Genomic DNA, 18,922 nt, shown 5'->3' with positions numbered 1-18,922 from the left:
CAAGCCAGGTGAGCAGCCCCAGATCCCCGCCCGAGCTGCCTTCACTCACCCCGCCCACTTGGGAGCGGAGGGGGGATGTGGGGATACCCACTGAGGCCCCTGCTGTGCACTTTTCTGCCCCAGGCTGGGGCCAGAGACTATACATGCGCACCCACAGGACAGACTCACACACTTGAAGCTTCTGTTTTGCCTATGAAAATTAGATCTATAAATTCACACTCCTTGGCTGGGGCAGAGGTATAAGGGGCAGAAAGGGATGGGGGAGTGGCAAGGAGAAGGACATCAGGGTGTTTTCTCTTTAGAAATATACAAGCAGAAATCTCAAGTTTTTATAAAATGTGCAAAATACAAGCCTCATTTGCCCACAGGCAGTTTACACCTGGTATTCACCTTTGCTAAGAGAGATCTGTATGTACCTACATGCTCACGCACACGTTCACTCGTACACAAGCTCACACAATTGATATTGGTGGCAATTGGCGCAGGAACCGGGAGGTCCCCTTGCTGGCTGGCTCTCTTAAGCTTCTAGAGTAGGGATGGGGAGAGGGGGTCTAGCCCAGCTGAAATATTCGCCTTGGTTCTGCTGCCCATCCCTCCCCCTCCCCCCCCTCTTGCCCTCCTGTTCATCAAGCTGCCACTGTTGCCTCTGGGGTGAGGGGCCACCCAAGGGTGTGTTGGGCAGAGCCTGGAGGCGGGCAGGGCACAGCAGGGTCGGCTGAGACGTGACTAGCGGGCACTGGAGGGTGGGCAGCAGGGCCTGGGAAGCAGCCTGTGCACCAGCTTGGTTAAGGGCGGGGTTGGGGAGGCATCTATTTTTGGTGGGTTGTGATATTTTTGGCGTTTTATTAAAAATGGAAAAGATTATTTTAGTTATAAGCACTCTGGTGCTTCCTCCCCTTCCCCCACCCCAGGGGTGTCAGGGAAAGGCAGTTCCCCTGGAGGGGTGGGGGGCTAAAGCAGGGGCTGCTATGGCTACAAGAGGGTGAGCTGGTGATGGGAGCTGGGATGCCTGTCACATGACGCTCTCCACCACCACCACCTTGCTGCTCTCAGACACTGGGGTCAGGGTGGTCAGGCCCCTGACATCCGAGTCCTGAGCTCTATACTCCAAGTGGTGGAGGCCCCAGACAGGCTGCGTCAGGTGCTGCCAGCGCTGCAGGAGAGAGGGACATGTTTAGTCCCTGGGGAAGGGCACCTGCTGGTCCCAGGCCTCTCTCCTCTTCCCGCCACCCACCACTGCCACCCACCACTGCCTCCCAGAGTGACTAAACAGGGCCCCCTCCCTGCACTAGGGAAACAGGGCTCTCCTCCCCCTGCCACGACCTGAGGCCCTGGAAGGCCAACTTCCCTTCCATCTACCCCGCTCTGAGCTGGCCCGGAGGCTCCTGGCACAGTGGTTGGTCCCGGGGAGTGGGAGAACGGGCACTCTGGAGGTCATATCCTGCCCCGGCAGGAGGGGGAGAGGGCAGGGGTGGCCTGGGGAACTGACCTCAGCCACGGTCCCCTTGGCCCTGAGGAGGCAGCCTAGGAGGTGAAGGGGCACACACAGCATGGAGGAGAGCGCGAAGCCCCAGCCCACGGCCTCGCCCCACCACGGGTACACGTAGGTGTTGTTGTAGACCAGCGGCTCGTAGTACACCACGTTGAAGATGAAGATGCCCTGCGAGCAGTAAGCTGTGTGCTCAGCGGGTGGCACAGGCCCTTGGTGCCCCTCGCCCTGCCCAGCCTGCCCCAGCCAGCCCTTACCATGCACACCAGCGGGGTGAAGAAAGACCAGCACCATTTCATCCAGGGGCAAGGTCGGTACCCGATCATGCAGGCCACATCGTCCATGAAGCGGTCAGCTCCTGGGGTGGGTGAGGCCGGAGGGCCAGAGCTCGAGACCCACCACCCTGTGCCGTGCCGCGCCGCACGCACCCCCGGCCCGACCCTCGGCCCAGACCTACCATACACCCAGGCCACCACCACGCACTCCCAGAAGGCCTGCCAGAGCAAGGTCGTGCCACTGGCTGAGTAGTAGTCAAACAGCTGGAAGACATACATCCCGCCCTGTGGACGGAGCCCGGTCAGGAGAGGTGGCAGCCGGCAGCAGGGGGCCCGGGCATCCCTCAGCCCACCCCCACTCACATCGGTCACCATGGAGAGGTCGATGACAAAGCAGAGGGTACAGCAGAGGGCCACGGAGATCTCCCTTTGGAAACGGAAGTAGTAGGAGGCCGGCAGGAGGTCCAGCAGGCCGGTGATGAAGCCTTCCACACCTACAAACTGTGGCCGGGCCGCTCAGGCTGTGCCCCTTCGCCTGCCTGCCTGCCCGCCTGCCCCACCGGCCCTCCACCTCCCCACCTCCCGGGCCCCTCTGTTCTGTCTTCTCCCGGCAAACCTGGCTGTCGAGGCCGAGAAGCAGCAGCATGAAGAAGAACAGGGCAGCCCAGAGCGGGGCCACAGGCATCAGCGTGACAGCCCGGGGATAGGCGATGAAGGCCAGGCCAGGCCCTGAGAGGGAAGGGGCAGAGTGTGGGCACCTGTGGCCCCCACCCACATCTTGTCCCCACCTCCACGCTGCCCCAGGGTACCAGATGATGGCAGGGCACCCTGTAGCCCAGGGTGAAGGCATTGCTGGGCCACTGAAGCCCCTGTGTGTGCCATCCCAGGGGTTGGAAGGTTCCCACAGGCCCTTGGTCAACCTCCACTTAGAAGAGTGGGGTGTCTGGCTCAGCCTTCTGGCCCTGGGTTCCAGCAGCTATTGTGGTCACAGGTTACCACTGACCCCAAGAAGGCCCTCCTTTCCCTTGGCAACACTCTGGCAAGTATGAGGACATACCTCAAGGCCCCTGGCTACAGAAGGTTGGGGGCTCCAGGCTCCATGTGACCCAGCCAAGGCTCCAGCCCTGAGTTGGCTGAACAGCTGGGCCTCGCAGCTGCTCAGCCAGGCTTACTTCTGGCCCAGAGTGATGTGACAAATCGAGTTTGAATTTTTCTCATTTCTCAAAATGTCTGCATGTGTGTTGGTGTTTGTGGTTAGGCCAGCAGCTGCTGCCCCGGAGGCCAGGCTGGGGCTTGGGGGTCTTTACCTGACTCTGCCACCTTGGAGATGTGCACGCCCTGCTCTGTGGCCATGAAGCCCAGGATGGAGAAGACCACAAAGCCAGCGAAGAAGCTGGTCCCGCTGTTGATGAGCGCAAGGATGATGGCGTCCCTGGGGGCAGAGGGGCCATGCGGGCTGGTGAGGCTGCCTGCTGCCCCCAGGCGGGCAGGGCAGGGGTGGCAGGGCTGCGGGGCCTACTTGTAGCAGTTGTTGTTGAAGCGATTGTAGCTCCCCAGGGCCGTGAGGGCCCCCAGGCCGATGGCGTAAGAAAAGAAAATCTGGGTCCCGGCATCGATCCATACCTGGAAGTGGACCGGGAGACGGTGGGCGTGAGGAGCCCTGCTGAGCTGGCCTGCCCCCTCCACCGGCTCCCACCCCAGCCCGCCTGTCTCACCTGAGGGGACGCCAGCTTCGACCAGTCAGGCTTGAGATAGTAGACGATGCCGTCCAAGGCACCAGGCAGCAGCACTCCACGCACCAGCAGCACAACGAGGACCACATAGGGGAATGTAGCCGTGAAGTACACGATCTGGGGGGCCAGGCTGCTCAGAGGTGTCCTGTGGCACCAGCCCCCATGCCCCCAGCCTGAACAGGACTGCCGGGAAGGCCACGGTCCCCCCATACTGGATGGCATGTTCAGAAGTAAGGAGGGAGCCCAGCCAGCAGCACCCCGCTTCTAACCATCAGAGCCATGGCTCCTTCCAAAGGAAGCTAGGTGCTCGGCTGGGGTGACTGGAGCACCAGCAGCCCCATGGCCAGCGTGGGTCAGCTGCAGAGGGGAGAGGCAGGGCCCTCCCCCTGGCAGGGAGTTGGGTGGCAGCCTGGGGGCAGGCCCCAGGGATTCCAGGCCACCCCCTGCAGAGAACTGAGCCAGCCAGAGCCTCCAGAGCCTCCAGAGGGAAGTCTGCTGGGCCTGGATTTGGAAGGCCATGGGGCGGGGATCAAGTGGCCTGGATGGAAGTACCTGCCCCCTGCCCCCTCCCTGGGCTCCGGCCCTGGTCCAGTCACTTCCCACTGCAACAGTGGTCCCCGGCGGAGACACTCCACCCGAAGGCAATGCTGCCCCCTCATGCTGCGGTCCCTTCTCCTCCCCTCCCAGCCATCCCCTCCCCCCGCCTGCTGTACCTTTCCTGTTGACTTGACCCCCTTCCAGACACAGAAGTAGACCAGCACCCAGCAGGCCAGCAGACACAGGGTCACCTCCCAGTTGAGGGCCCCTGGCACCTCCAGCCCCCCAGAGAGCCGCAAGACTTTGTTCCTGGGGGAGGGAGAGCGCATGAGGGCTGTGCTAGCCAAGGGCAAAGAGACGCGGAGCTGGCCCGGGCGTGGTGCTCCCCCTCCTGCAGCCCTTGAGTCCAGCTGCTCCGTCCTGTGCACCTGGGCCAGGCCGGGGCCCAAGCCTGCAGCCTGGATGGTGTCCCTGCAGCACGTGTGTCCTGAGCCCACGAGCCCCTGGCGGCCCGGCCCCACGCCATCCCCGGCACGTGCGGCAGCGGCAGCCTCGCTCCCCTAGGCCGGCAGGCACAGCCGCGCCGCATCCCTGGCTCATCCCCCCTGGCTCATCCCCCCGGGGCTGGGCCCCCACCCCCGCCCCCGCAGACTTGAGCTGTGGGTGGGGGGCCAGAGGGACAGGCCGGGCGTGGCCCAGAGGCGCCTGACTCACTCCCAGAACTCGATGACAGGGGACCGGCGGTCAGCAAGCTGGTCACATGTGAGGTTGGCCAGGCTGGCATTGGCACAGTCTTCGTGGCGGAAGATCTCCACACAGTCAGGAGTGTTCCAGGTATGGCCACACGTGGCCCAGGGCAGCGTGGTGGTGAAGGACTTCACCAGGTAGTAGAAGCCCCAGGCCAGCACCATGATGTAGTAGGTGTTGCAGTAGAAGACGATAACCATGGAGGCGTAGCCCAGGCCTGGAGAGGAGTGCGTTTCCGGGGAGGCTCTTCCCTGCCCAGTTCCCCACATCCCATTCCCTGCATCTGCTGTCCTCCCCCCACCCCTCCATCCCAGATCTTCTCTGTCGGGCACCGGAGACTTCTCCAAGCCCCACCAGACTCCCTTGTACAAGTGTCCCAGCGCTGGGCTAACTCCTCAACCTGTCTGCCACCAAAAATCAGCCCCTGCTCCTTGCCCACCTCCCAGGCCTCACCTCCCGCATCCTCCCCGGACCCAAGGCAGAGTCCCCACATCCTGGCCCCATCTGAAAATCAAGTTCTCTTGTTTCTCTAGCTTCATACACCTGTCCCCTTCTCTTGGGTTGAAGGGAGGCCAAGCCTCCGCCCAGCCCCTCCAGCGGCTTCCAGTACTCAGCAGCTGGGGGGTTTTCTGGTGATCTGGAGCAGTGTGGGAGACAGTCACCCTCTTGGCGGGCAACCGCAGCCAGTCACTGCACTTTGTGCTCCAGCCTCCTCGGGGACGGAAATAATAGGACCTACCTCCTCCGGCCTTGAGAGATGATGGGGGAACGTTGCCCACACGCAGAAGGGGGCTCTAAGGTAACCGGGGACATTGGTCCTTCCCTTCAGACCCTGAACTTTTGATGGCTCCCGCCCAAGCTCCTTAGGCTGGCTTTCTGGCCTCTCCTGCCATCAGAGTCCCACACCCGGCGCCTTCCATTCAGCCCCAGGAAGCCAAGGGTGCTTGGCAGGGCCTGTCCCTAGCCCCACTGGGCCTGGGCATTCTCCCCAGCGAGAAGCCCACCCTCCAGTGTAGTCTCGGCCTCAAGGTCACTGGGTGGTCTGCTTGTCCCTGAGGAAGAGGGGGCCCACCTGGGGCTGCTCACCTTTGAACAGGGGGCAGATGTTCCAGACATTGATGCTGCCGGCTTTCATGAACTGGCCCAGTGATATCTCCAAGAAGAAAATGGGGATTCCTCCGATCAGGGCGATCAGGACGTAGGGAATAAGGAACACACCTGAAGGACAAAGTTCAGGGTGGCGCCTTGCACAGGGTGGCCCCTTAGCCAGGAGGGGACTTGACCTAAAGTCCCCAGCCAGGCTGCGCAGGCCAGGCCAGCCAGCCCAGTGTTCCAAAGCCCTGGGAGGCGGGTGGAGCCTTAGCTACAGGCTCCGCCCCAGCCCCATCATAACTTCCCACTGGGTGAATCAGAGCAAAGGGTGGCTACTGACTCAGGGGCTCAAGGTGAACCGTCTTGGGAGAGGGCTGGAGTGTTGAGGGAGGCAAGCACAGCCCCTGGGCCCTCAGAGCCCTGTTTCCTGGGCTTGGGGTCCCCTACAAGGCTTCTGCCCCTACAGTCACCTAGGGTGACCAAACTAACGGGCATGGAGGACACACGCACTTGTGGATACAAGCCATTAATCGTGTCGCAGTTCCCTGTTGGCCAGGCAGCAGAGGAGACTGCGAGGGTATGAATGTGCTGCAGGTACACACGTATGGCTGGTGCTTAGGCCTGGGGACCTGCTGGGTTGGGCGAGAGAAGGGAGCCCCTGCCTTCCCTGCACCCAGACGCTTGCCTGCAAGTGCGAAGGTCCAGGGAAGGGGGTGGGTGGGTTAGTGGACACAGGTGTCAGAAAGCAAGGACAGGAGACGAGGTTGGAGGAGGCTGGCAGGCACAGCAAGCTGGGGGGTGGGGAGACCTGGGCAACAGCCGCCCCTGTCCACTCCTCCCTCCTCTCCAGGCCCCCTATCCCTGCCCCAACTGAGCACCCTCCACTACTCAGAAGCTGTGTTCGGCTGCAGCTTGCTGTGCTCCAGGTCTCAGCATCCTTCTGGCCTGTGACCTTGGGCAGAGGCCTTCGCTCTGGGCCTCAGTTTCCCACCCGTCATCTAGTCGCTGTGGCTTCCCACCAACCCCGGTGCTGCTTTGCAGTCATAGGACACACGCGTGCCCATCGCTGTTGCTAAGCTGGGCTGGGGCAGGCGGGCATGGGGTGTGCATGCAGTGAGTCCAGCGGCGGCGCCAGGCAGCCCAGGCTGCAGGCTTCCCGAGCCTGGCTCAGGCACCCAGTGTTCCAGGCCCAGGCTAGAGGGGAGGGAGGCGAGGGGAGGGGAGGGGAGGGAAGAGGAGAGAGGGGAAGAGAAGAGAGGGGAAGGGGGGGGGAAAGCAGAGGGAGGGACAGAGTGGCTCATTGTGTGTGTGTTCGTGTGTGCACACGTGGGGGGCCCCACACAATGTCCCACTTGTGTGCCTGACTGGCGGGGGCAGCCGGGGCTCCTCACCTCTGGGAGCCCCCCTGGGGGGCAGAGGCCTTGCCTGGCCCCCTCAGTGGCCAATCACTTCGGGGGCCCAGCTCCGGGAGTCTTGGGGGGCCGCTCTGCGGCTTCAGCAGGCGGCTCGCCGGCGCCCTCCCCCCCCACACTGCCAGGCACATGACCGGCCAGGGGGGTGGAGGCCGCCCGGCAGGGCCACCGAGCGGCCACGGCCCGCGAGGGGCGGCCCCCGGCCCCCAGCCGTTTCGGGGGGCCTCCCCACACCCTGGACTTTGCCCCGGAGCCCCGGCCGGGCCGGCGGCGGGCGGGGGAGGGGCCCCGGCGCGGAGGAGTGAGGCGCTCACCTCCGCCGTTCTTGTAGCACAGGTAGGGGAAGCGCCACACGTTGCCAAGGCCCACGGCGAAGCCCACGCACGACATGATGAAGTCCATTTGGCGCGTCCAGGTCTCGCGCGGCGGCACGGCCAGGCGGCCGCCAGGCGCCCCCGGGCCCGCGGGGCCGTCGCCCTTGGCCGGGGCCCCGTCGGGCCCGGGCGCGATCAGGGGGCCCTTCTTCTCGTCGCCGGACACGCTGTAGATGCCGTTCTCGGCGCTCTTCTTCGCCATGGCCGGGGGCGCGGCGCCTCGCGGGGGCGGGCGGGCGGGCAGCGGGGGCGCCGGCGGCACGGGGGGGGGCCCCGAAGGCGCGGGCCGGCCGGGGGCCGGGGGCGGCCGGGCCGGGGGTCGGGGCGGCGGGCGGGCGGCGGGCGGGGTGCGGGACGGCGAGGGCGGCGCGGTCAGAAGCAGTCCACGAAGCACTTGAAAGTGAGCCTGAAGAATCTCATGTGTGTCGGGGGCCCGGGGGCGCGCGGGCGGCGGCGGGGCCCGGCCGGGCGGCGGCGGCGGCGGCGGCGGCGGCTCCCGAGGCTCCTGCCCGCAGCTCCCGCGGCAGCGGCGGCGGCGGCGGCGGCGGCGGCTCGCCCGGCCCGAGGCTCAGCCTAGCGGGGCGCGGGCGGCATCCGGAGCCCACTGTCTGCAAGCGGCGGCCGGAGCAGGGGCCTGCGGCCCGCGCCCCCCGCCCCGGCCCGGGCCTGCGCGGCTGCCCGGCTCGCCCGCGGCTCCTGCGGTGGCGGCGACGGAGACGGCGGCCTGGGCGCGCTCGCCCGTCCTTCCCGGCGGCGGCGGCTCCAGCCGCACTCGGGGCCGCGGCGGGATCAGCGACTCACCACTGCGCTCCGATCGTGCCTCTCCTCCCGGGCCCGACCGGCTGCCGCTTAAGAACCGACTCCGGGATGATGTCACTATCGCCCCACCCCCACGACCCGGCTGGTTCCCCTCCCCCTCCTCCGTCCGTCCCTCCCGCCCTCCCCGTCACTCCGCCCACCTCCTCCCGCCCTCCTCCTTCCGAGGAGACGCCGCTCCAGCGAGAAGCTGGATGGCTGCTACCTGGGGCGCCGGCCAGCACCTCCTCCCCAGGAGCCTTGCCCTCCCTGACCCCCGGTTCACCTGGGCCTGACGCCGGCCCGCAACGACCCTCCTAACCTGCCCTTCCCGGTTGTAGGCAAGCCACTGCCCTGGCTGTCTTCGACACATCCTTGGCCTCCCTCTCTCTTTTTTCCAGCTTATCCCGTCTCCCGCCGAGTTCCTCCCAGTTGCGGGCTGGGCCACTACTGGGTACCAAGTTCTCTGGCTTCTTGGCTCCCCTGCACCAGAGGAAGTGCAGGGTGCTTTGGCCTCTTGAAGGGCTAGGCCCAGCCTTCGACAAAGGAAAGGCTGGGCGAGGGGGTGGGGTGGGTTCTGCTTCCAGGTGTGCTGTGAGGCTTTGCCAGAGACCCTGTCTCCTGCCTTTAGCCCTCCTCGGGCGTCCCAGCCCTGAAGCTGGAGGGCAGAGCCATAGCTCTGAGGGTGACAGGTCTCCATGAGTCCCCTGAGCAGGCAGAGGGGAGCCTGCCCGGCTGAGGCACAAGGTCACACTTTTTCACCAATGAGGGGTGGGGGGTTGTAGGGACTGCTGCTGCCCCCTACCCTTGCCTGACCTGCAGGAGACTTGGGCAGGAATAGGATAAGGCTGCCCCCTGGTGCCTGGTGGGTGCATGGACCCTCCCTAAAGGCCTCAGCTGGGAGGCCCCAGCTCCCCTTCCTCAGTGCCGCTCTCCCAAGGGACCTCCAGGCCTCCCCAGCAAGAGCAAGGTTGTTAGCGGCTTCCCTATCAGCAGTTGAGCAGCCCGTTCGGAATTTTCCAAGGCCAGGCCAGCCGTAGGTTGGGGAAGGAGGGGGTCATTGTCCCGGCTGGAGATGTAAAGTGTGCCCGCCCCCACCCCTGCCCCCAGTCCCAGGCTCCCCGACCGCCACTCTGCAGTCCCCAGATGGCTCATCCCGTTAAGCTAAACCCTCAGCCATCCGGCGGCTTTAGGAAGAAAAGCAGTTCTGGCCCGAGCCAGCTCGAGCCTGCTAGGTGAGGGAGGGGCAGCATCCACTGGCTGCCAGAGAGCTCAGGGGCCTGTATGGGAGACAGGCGGGGTCTCCAGCGTTGGGGCTAGGTGGGGGTACTGGAGGCTTGGAACCCTCGAGGTGATGGGGTCACCCTGCTCCTCAGAAGACCCTGCGTTGAGTCCTCTGGCCCAGCCTAAGAGTGAGGCTGGTTGGGAGACAAAGAGACGATGGAGGAGTATGTGACCCATGGATGGCCTGGAGAAGCGGGGCTGCCTGCAGAGTGAGGATTGGGGTTGTAGGGGGAGGGGAGGGCCAGGCCCACAAACCTCAGGCACCCCCATCTGCACATTTGAGAGAGGAAAGGATCCCGCGGAGCAGGCAAAGGAAAAGGGGCAGGGAGTGCTTGCAGGCCGAGGGGGTGACGCCTGTGAAGGGAGGGCGTTAGCTGTGGCGATGAACTGGGTGAGGCAGCGTCTATGGAGAGGATTGCGCGTCCGAGCAGACGGAGGTCGGGCCGGTGGCGCCAAGAGAAGCAGGGGAAGTGAGGATGCGGCGGGGTGCGGGAGACTCTTGAGAATTGAAGATCTTGCCAGTCCTAGGACCTCGGTGGGGAGAGAAGGCAGGGGCAGGGGAGGGAGATGGGGGGTGGTGCCGATGGCACTTTGGGATGAGGGCAGAGGGTGAAACGAGGGAGGCCTGAGGGGTGTGGCCAGAGACAAGGGTGGGGGCCTCTTCCCCCTTGGCCGGCTGGGACGGGAGGGAACGTGGTCCAAGGCCAGTTACAGGACATGGAGGGACCTGCCACCCGGGGCTGCCTCTGCAGGGTCAGAGGCTGTGGAGAGGGAGGTGGCTGAAGAGAGCGGTGAAGGGTGAGCTGGCAGCCGAGAACGGCTCTCACTGCTCCAGGGACCGCTACCTCCACATCTGCAGGGTGCGACAGGCCCCCCTGGACCCCACTCGACAGGGCTGCACCCTCGCTCCCTCCCCGGCTCGGGTTTTCCCCAGGTGGGTAAGGCCACCTACCTCTCCTGGACCCCATAGCAGCCTCGTTCTCTTGGCCTGTGCACTGGCATGCTTCTCTCTGCAGCCCAAATCTGACCAGTCCCTCCCATCTGCTCTTCTCTGTGCTTTTTCCTCTGTGCCAAGGATCAACCTAGATTCTCCTCCATGGCATGTGAGATTGGGCACGAGCTGGCCGGCGGGCTCCCCAGTCCTGGAAAGGAGTGTGCCTCCCGAGGGGCCCTCCCTGCGCCTTGGCCCGTGCCCACCCACCTGTGATCCTGTGGGATTCGGCACAGCTGCCACCGGTCCCAGAAGCTAAAGAGGGAGGCGAGGGAGCCCTTAGCCTGTGTCTGCGCCTGGGCAGTTGCCCGTGCCCAGCCAAGCCGAGCTGGGCTTCGAAGCTGCGCGAAGTTCACCGACCCATCCTCGCCTCCGGGATGATTCGGCAGGACTTTCTTATAATGGGAGCCGGAGTCTGGAACTCTGGCCTCTGGTACGTTGACCTGAGCAGCCTGTGGGAAGGTCCAGGCTGACAGGGACAGCTGCAGTGCTCATGAGGCAGTGCTCTCGGTGTGCTGAGCACCCGAGGAGAACAAAGGCAGAGGGCTCTCCAGCCCTCGGTGGCTTTTCAGGGCTTGGCAAAGGTGGATTTGCCAACACCCCCATCCCCCTGCAGCAGCTGCTGGGGAGGGGGAGGGCGGACACCCCGACATCTCAGCTGAGGGCCAGGAGGCTGTCCCCTGCCAGGCCCTTGTACTAATGGCCCTTCGAGGCTGGTTCCGGAGCATGTGCAGGACAGGGTGGAGGTTCTCCTCCTACAGCCTTGCCTCCCCCGGGTGAGAAGCAGAGTGTTCTGCAGGCAGAAGGCCGGTGGCCTTTCAGAGCCCAGTTAGGCGGGCGGGGGTGGGGGGGTGTGGCGGTTGGAGTAGGAGCTGAGGAGAGGGAGGGGAAGAGGGGGAGCTGGAAGGAGGAGGCCAGGGAAGGGAGGGCCAGCCTGAGGGCTCCCTTTGTCCAGGGAGGCCTGGGAATTCGGCCTGGGAATGGGACTCAGTGCCTGCAGCAACCCGGGACACAGAGTGGCCATGCACCTTGGATGGGGCTGGGTGGGAGGGCACCCCCCCTGGGGTGACCGGTTATGCCAGGAGGATCTCTCAGCTGGAGATAGGCTGGGGGCTCCTCCTCTTTGGAGGCGGCGGGGCACCAGGCTCCGGGCACCCAGAGTTTGGAATGAGAATAAGCTGGGAACAAAGGGAAGGCTGGAGTCCACCTTGAAGGGCTTTGTGCTTCCATCTGCTGGGAAGGGGACAAAGGGGGTGAAAGGGGCAGGCTGCCTGGTGGGCGGGGGGAGGGCAACCCGGCCCCGCCCCACACCCCTTGTTCCCCAGCTGTGCTCACCCACAGATGCTCTAACAGGATTTTTCAAATTTGTTTTCATGTTTTAAGTAAACTTTTTATATCAGAATAGTTTTAGGTGCACAGACAAGTCGCAGAAACAGTAGTGAGCGTTCCCACACACCCACACCCAGCTCCCTGGGTTTCTAATGCTCTCCATTGTGTGGTACGGTGGTTACCAGAATCAACCGGTATTGTACCTCGTCACCAACTGAGGTCCAGAGTCGTCCTAAGATTTCCTTGGCTTTCCCCTAATGTCTTTCCCCCACCAGGATCCCACACCGCCTCTTCTCGCATCTTAGGCTCTTCTGTCCTCTCACACAATCCTCGTAATCAGTGACCTGGAGGAGATGCTGGAGAACTCCCCGCGGTTTGTCGGAGTTACTGTTGTGACTCTCACAATCTTCAGCCCCTCCCTGGCCCTACAAGCCTCTATCCTTCCAGAAGTGTGGCCAGAACTTCTTTGTTACATCCAGAAAGTCGCATTTACCTCACAGGGGTCACGGACTTCATCAACCCCTGAGCGGAGGTAGCGGTCGAGCACCCTTCTCAGCGGGCTTACGAAACTTCTCCCAGGAAGCATCCTGGCCCTATGCCTTCCTGCCGATTCCTGTCTACTCTGGGAAGCCTCTTGGCTGTACACCTCCCTTCTCCCTAGATTCTCAGCTATCCTCCTCTCCTCCTCTCCTTGAGCCTCCTTGCCGCTGGCTTTGCCAGCAGGTGGAGTGTTCTGTGTAGAGGTACCTGTCCTCAGCATCACAAGGACTGTACCCTGAGGGGAGGTTCTGCCTTGTATTAATATCACTGCCCTGTGGCGCTCCAGCCCCACCCTTCAGCTCTATTTCTTTCTCTTTTTCTTTTGGAAGATAAAGGTAATCGGATTGAGTTGACTCAGGGCCTGGGTCTCCGGTCTCTCTGAAGGATTTAGGCCCGGGGACTCTGGTCACTTTTTCTCCTGCTGGCTCTTGTTTCTCTCCCTTGGCTGATCCAAGAGGCCTCAAACAGGCAGATTTCAGGTGCCCACCGGGACCCCACTCTTGTCTTTGCCAAGCAGACAGACCCTTTCTCACAGCCGAATGGCTACAAGCCCAGTTTTCCATGCTTAATTAAACACCTTTTCTGCCAAATCCCCTAGCCCAGAGTCAGGCCGTCGCGGATCTTGAGACATCAGGGACACTGGGAGAGTCCTAGGACAAATGACTACCATCTGGCCAGGACCCATCAGACCCCTGTCTTGTGACATCTTGACCAAAAATGGAGGAGACATCCCATGCATCCAAATGTTCGTGACTCTGTTCCAAGATCCATGTCTCAAGAACTGCTGCGTGTGTCTGGCTCACGCCCCTTCAAAGCACCTTCTTCCCCCACAGGAGCTCCATGTTTTCAACGACCCCTCATGAGTCCACTCCCCGAGCTCCACAGCTGGGAGCTCCTACTCCTGGTTCTGAGGGGGGACAGTCTTCCAGGCCATCTAACCCTAATGCCCCATCTGGGGGGCTGGAGACCCCAGACCCCCATGAATCAGCTCATGGACTTGGCGTTTGGCATATTCAACAGTAGAGACAAGGTTGAAGAGACAGAAAAGATTCAGGGACAACAGCGAAAGGCACAGTTATTGGTGGCAGCCCACCCCTGCCCCACCTCAGGGTGGCCCTCACTTGTGAAGACCCATGGTGAGGACAGAATCCAGGACACCTGAATCAGAGCTAGTGTCTCGCTGAGGAAGGATGTGTTTTAAGTGGGCCAGGAGGGCCACTGGAAGGACCAGTGCCCCCAGTCCTGAAGGGGACTTGGGACTCCCAAACCAATGATGGCCAAGAGGACTGAAGACTGACAGGCCCAGGAAACCTCCCAGGCTCGCAAGGGACACCTGGTCATTTCTCCAAAGGAGCCTCGGGTGACCCTTGATGTGGCAGGTAGGAAAGTTATTTTCTTACTAGGTATGAGGCCACCTACTCTGTGCTGACTGATTTGCCTGGACCCTTGTCCTCCCAATCCTGTATGATAACGGAATTGATGGAAGGGCCCCAAGCCAAGTGGTTCACCCCTCACCTGCCATCCTCAGCTGCTGGCTAGGAAATTTTACCCCTGCACGTCAGTTTCTGCTCATGCCTGAGTGCCCCATTCCCTTGCAGGGAAGGGACTTCCTCACTAAATTCCAGACAATAGTCTAATTTGGAGACCCTGATGGGGAAGATACCCACCAAGACTGCTCTTGGCCGTGGGCACCTGCCTCAGTCCCAAGCCAGAGTGTAGTAGAGAATAACCTTTGTTTTGTTGGAGGTGTACAGGGACACCGTGACCTGGCCCATGGGGACGGCTGTTGCTGCAAGAACAAAGAATGCCTGCAGCAAGAAGATCGCAACAACCAACCACACCCCCTCCCTTGTTTTTTTGTATAAAAGGAGCCTGTACTCTGACTAGAGCAGGATGGTTCTCTAAGACATTAGCCTGCTATCCTCTCGGTCTGCCGGCTTTCCGAATAAAGTCTCTGTTCCTTGCCCCAACACCCCGTCTCCCGATTTATTGGCCTGTCATGCGGCGAGCAGGACGAGTTTGAACTCGGCAACAAGAGGAGGTCTCCCACCCTGTATTGTTTCTCAAGTGAACCCTGCTATCTGGGGGACTGAGGTCCCTGACAGAGCTACTATTTTCAGGCATCTTTAGAAAGGAGACCACATGAGGCTGCAGGCAAGCCTCTTCAGGTCAAAGGCAGAACTGAGGGCCATAATCAGAGAACTTCTCAAACCCAGGGAGGATCCTCAAATGTGTTTGTAAAAAAGATGATCAAAATGGGAGGCCGCCGGTCTAACTAGACCAACCATAGCTGACGTTCAAAGCCTGATAGGAATTTTGGGGGAGGCGTCTCCTCTAACCTACATGAAGGAAAGTAAAACATTCCAACATAGGTGAAGGGATGTGTCAGTCCTTTGGTATCAATGAGGTGGCAGTGAATTCTTTGAGGGGGAAAAATGTCCTTGTTTTACAAATCTAGTCTTTCCAGGACCAGAGGTGTAGTGCCAGAAATAATCCAACATCCTCCCACTACTCCCTAAACCTACCCTGCTTGTTTTAAGAGGCTTGTAAGCATTGGGAAAACCATTGTTTTTCTGTTCTTCAGGGAACAAAGTCATCCTAGGAGGAATTTGCCTTTCTCAAGCCTTTGAGATGCAAATGTTCCACCTGGTCTTTTCTGGGAACCCTGAGCTCGCTATCTTTTTACAGTGCAAATTTTGAGAAAAAGGGTAAGTAATTTGGAACTTGATTTGTCAAGATGAGTAGGAATCTTAAATGATTTTTCCGTAAATATTAGTAAAAAGGGTTTAGCCATCTAGACAGGTGACCTTGATTTGTTCATCTGCCATAAACCCAATTTGAATCCAACCTCTTTTGTAACTGATGGGTTTTTAATTTTGGAATGGAAACTATGAGGTCTCTGTGTTTCTTTGTGTGTTTGTATGTGTGTTCTGGATGTATGTATGGTATAGCCAAAATTAATTTGTGAAAAGAGCTCTATTTAATTGCCTTTAAGGGACTTAAGCACTTAAATAAATACTCAGAAATATAAAAGAAACTGACCAGAGTGAATTTCAGGTTCACGTGATCTGGGAGATATTCAGTACTGAGTCGATATCTGGTATTGAAGCTAGCTTAAGCTTGTTGGCTCAACTAATATAGACATGTTTTTAGGGTTATCGGTGTTAAATATAATACTTCTGTTGTACCTAGGTTTACTAGAGGTCAAATAAGACCTTGTTGTAACTGTTAGAAATTTGTCAGCCAGGAAAGTAACTCAATGGGAAAAAACTTTCAAGGAAAAGTAAATGTAAATGAAATAGGAGCTTTTAGGTAAACTCTTCAGAAACAATTATACTTTAGGAATGACTACTTAAAAATGATCTCTCCAGATATTTGGTAACTTGAAGTTTTAGAGTCATGCTTACTTAAGTTAAATGATGGAAATTTATTGAATAGCTAGGTCATTCCCAAATAAAATCAGATACTGAACCATTAATTACTGAGCATTGGCTTCCCTCACAGAGAAAATAAAGGTATTTAGGATTGTTGATGAATGTTTGTTACCACCTTGAGATATTTTCTATAAAAAGCACATATCTTTTTAGAAATTATTATTGGTATTTATGTTTGCCATTCTATAAATGCTAAGGTAAAAGACAGTTCATAATTGCTTACTTCTTAGTTTTCACTAAAAATTAAGGTTTTTAAGAGATGAGGATTCTAATTTAAATATGTAATTAAAACTACTAAAAAATAAAGGAAACATTTCAGTATACGATATGAAAGTAAGATGTGTGTTTTGAACAAAAGGAAGTATGAGGAATGGAATGGCATTTTGTTAAGGGAGAAGAGAGTGATTTTTTCCTAGAGCTGGTTGTTTATGAATGGAAAAGAAAATAAAGTTCAAAATAATATGGATATAGAGAGTTGGAGGTTTGTGGAAGAACCCTGAGGCATCTCAGAGAAATATTATATTAACTAGGATTATTTGGTAGTTTAAATTAAATGTAATCAGTCATAATTCTAGTTATTGTAACTACATTTCTTTATCAATTACATTACAATCAGGTGTTTATCTGTGGCTTTTTAAGTCTTTTGTCACTTACAGACAGTTACTGTTGTACTCTGATGCAAAGGTGCTTCATCTTCAAGAAGATTCATAGGAAAGCTGTGGAAGTGGTTACAAGAGTTCCACATCAAGATGATGGCCATGCGAGGATTCCGGCCCACACCGTCTGACTTAAAACAAGAAGCTGTCCTGCCCCTGGGACCCCTAGATCAGGCATCCAGAGATTTTTACTCCCTGACAGGCAGGTGATGCCCCTACTCAACCCTGAAGCAGCTATGGACTATAGCTCCTCTGCTTCCCATAAGATTATGGGAGTAAAATCTCTGAGGGGAGAATGAGACAAGAGGGAAGGGGGCAGGGCCCAGCCATTAAAAGAATGACACAGCCATTGAGGAGAAGATGTAAACTGGGTAGAACCAACTAGGCCCAGGATGGCAGAAGATTTGACTTCTAGTAGACCTTGAGTCTCATTATATGCTCATTTGAATAAAATTAGCCTTGCAGATTAGAAGTACCCATCATGCACCAATGACATGACACTTCCCATCAAGACTAACTAAGGACAAAAATCCCTCCTCCCCTCAGGAAGGTGGAGTTGGGATGAAAATCAGGGAATATGACCCCAAACTCCTCGCTCCCCAGTGAATATTCTGCCCATTCATTTTTATACCCCATATAACCAGCTTGCCAAAGAAACTGAGCGCAGCTACTCTCCTGAATCTGCCCGCTTGCCCCTTGAGAGCAACCTATGGCTTAATAAACCCTCACTTTACTTTCTTGACCTCCATGTTTCATCTCTGAATTCTTTCTGTGACAAGACAAGAACCTACTCTCCAGTAACACTTTCGCCTTTAGTTTTACAGACTCCATTCACTCCCGGGGTGACTTAGATCAGCTCCTTTCCTCCGACCCCCTTCAGTGAGGTGGTTTTATGCATTTGTAGTACATGTAGATTCTTTTTGTCACAATCTGCATTCCTTTCTGGGATCCCCGAACCTCCTGAAAGATTTTTAAAATTGCAGTGTAGACTTTTTTAAACTGGCTTCTTTCACTTAGCAGTGTGCATTTAAGATCCATCCATTTCTTTCTTAGGGGGGGCAATTAGGTTTATTTATTTATGTATTTATTTTTAGAGGAGGTACTGGGGATTGAACCCAGGACTTTGTGCATGCTAAGCATGTGCTCTAGTGTTTGAGCTATATCCTCCCCCCATTCATTTCTTTTCCTGGCTTCATAGCTCCTCTTTATCAGTGAATAGTATGCCATTGACTGCATGGACCACAGTGTGTTGATTCACGCACCTAATGAGGGACATCTTGGTTGCTTCCAGTTTTTGCCAGTTATGAATAAAGCTACTATGAACATTTGTGTGCTGGTTTTTCTGTGGACATAAGTTTTCAACTCCTTTGGGTAAAATACCTTGACGTGGAGCAAGACATTCCTTGGAGTGCTGTTGCTGGATTGTATGCTAAGAGTATGTTTAGTTTTATAAGAAACCACCAAACTGTCTTCCAGAGTGGCTGAACCAACCATTTTGCATTTCCTCCAGCAATCAATGAGCACCTCTGTTGCTCCACACCCTAATCAGTGTTTGGCATTGTCAGTGTTCTGGGTTTTGGCCATTTTCATAGGCATGTAGTGGTATCTCATCATCGTTTTAAATCGCAATTTCCTAATGACATATGATGGTAAACATCTTTTCATACATTCTGTATGAAAGAACTTTACGTTTTGTATTTCTTCTTTGGTATCTGTTCAGACCTTTAGCTCATATTTTAACTGGGCTACTTGTGTTCTTACTGAGTTTTAAGAGTGCCTTGTATAGTTTGGATACAAGTCCTATCTCAGACAAGTCTTTTGCAAAGATTTTCCCCCAGCCTGTGGCTTGTCTTTCCATTCTCTTAACAGTGTTGTTCACAGAGCAAACATTTAACATTTTGATATAGTCCAATTTATTATTTTTTCTTTCTTCATACTGCATCTAAAAACTCATCACCAAGCCCAAGGTAAGACAGATTCTCTCCTATGTTTTCTTCTAGAAGTTTGGCGTTTTACATTTAGGTCTGTGATCCACTTTGAATTAGTTTTTCTGTAAGGAGTCCCCTGAAAGGACTTTGAAAAGCTCTTTATCCACCAGGACGTAACACACACACATGTACCTTGAAGCTGACATTTACAGCATTTCAACAGATGCTTAAACAGTTTCGAAGGGTGGAATTTCTGGTGTATTGTAAATACTGATTGAAAGCAAAAACTGTGATATCACTTTTGAC

General features: G+C 57.4%; 1 protein-coding gene and 1 long non-coding RNA gene across 3 annotated transcripts; one reads left to right on the top strand and one right to left on the bottom strand.

Annotated features, from left to right (window-relative positions):
* Window positions 1–823: 823 nt before the first annotated feature.
* SLC6A8 (solute carrier family 6 member 8) lies at window positions 824–7,892 on the bottom strand. Of its 2 annotated transcripts, XM_074359366.1 has the most exons (13): window positions 7,600–7,887; window positions 5,868–5,999; window positions 4,749–4,998; window positions 4,211–4,343; window positions 3,480–3,614; window positions 3,284–3,387; window positions 3,072–3,196; window positions 2,381–2,493; window positions 2,128–2,265; window positions 1,947–2,049; window positions 1,747–1,847; window positions 1,490–1,660; window positions 824–1,153 (listed from the first exon to the last, which is right to left on the bottom strand). In XM_074359366.1, exons 1-13 carry the CDS (start codon window positions 7,859–7,861, stop codon window positions 1,013–1,015), a joined length of 1,908 nt encoding a protein of 635 aa, XP_074215467.1. In that variant the 5' UTR covers window positions 7,862–7,887; the 3' UTR covers window positions 824–1,012. The 2 variants fall into 2 exon arrangements, with proteins under 2 accessions (XP_074215467.1, XP_074215466.1); XM_074359365.1 differs by having other exon boundaries at window positions 1,947–2,265; window positions 7,600–7,892.
* A 156-nt stretch (window positions 7,893–8,048) lies between these two features.
* LOC105076085 (uncharacterized) lies at window positions 8,049–17,430 on the top strand. The gene is made up of 5 exons (XR_835975.3): window positions 8,049–10,672; window positions 10,814–11,162; window positions 13,197–13,977; window positions 15,183–15,306; window positions 16,689–17,430. It is a non-coding gene; the product is annotated as an uncharacterized LOC105076085 (long non-coding RNA).
* Window positions 17,431–18,922: the final 1,492 nt, after the last annotated feature.

This window comes from Camelus bactrianus, chromosome X, assembly GCF_048773025.1.
Source record: "Camelus bactrianus isolate YW-2024 breed Bactrian camel chromosome X, ASM4877302v1, whole genome shotgun sequence".
Classification (NCBI taxonomy): Eukaryota; Metazoa; Chordata; class Mammalia; order Artiodactyla; family Camelidae; genus Camelus; species Camelus bactrianus.
This window is presented reverse-complemented; position numbering and strand designations above follow the sequence as displayed.

Coding starts and splice junctions, on each gene's coding strand:
- SLC6A8 (XM_074359365.1), bottom strand. CDS start 7,861: ATGGCGAAGAAGAGCGCCGAGAACGGCATCTACAGCGTGTCCGGCGAC. Junction 6,000..7,599: donor GTGCTACAAGAACGGCGGAG/GTGAGCGCCTCA, acceptor TTTGTCCTTCAG/GTGTGTTCCTTATTCCCTAC. Junction 2,266..2,380: donor TTCTCGGCCTCGACAGCCAG/GTTTGCCGGGAG, acceptor GCCCGGCCACAG/TTTGTAGGTGTGGAAGGCTT.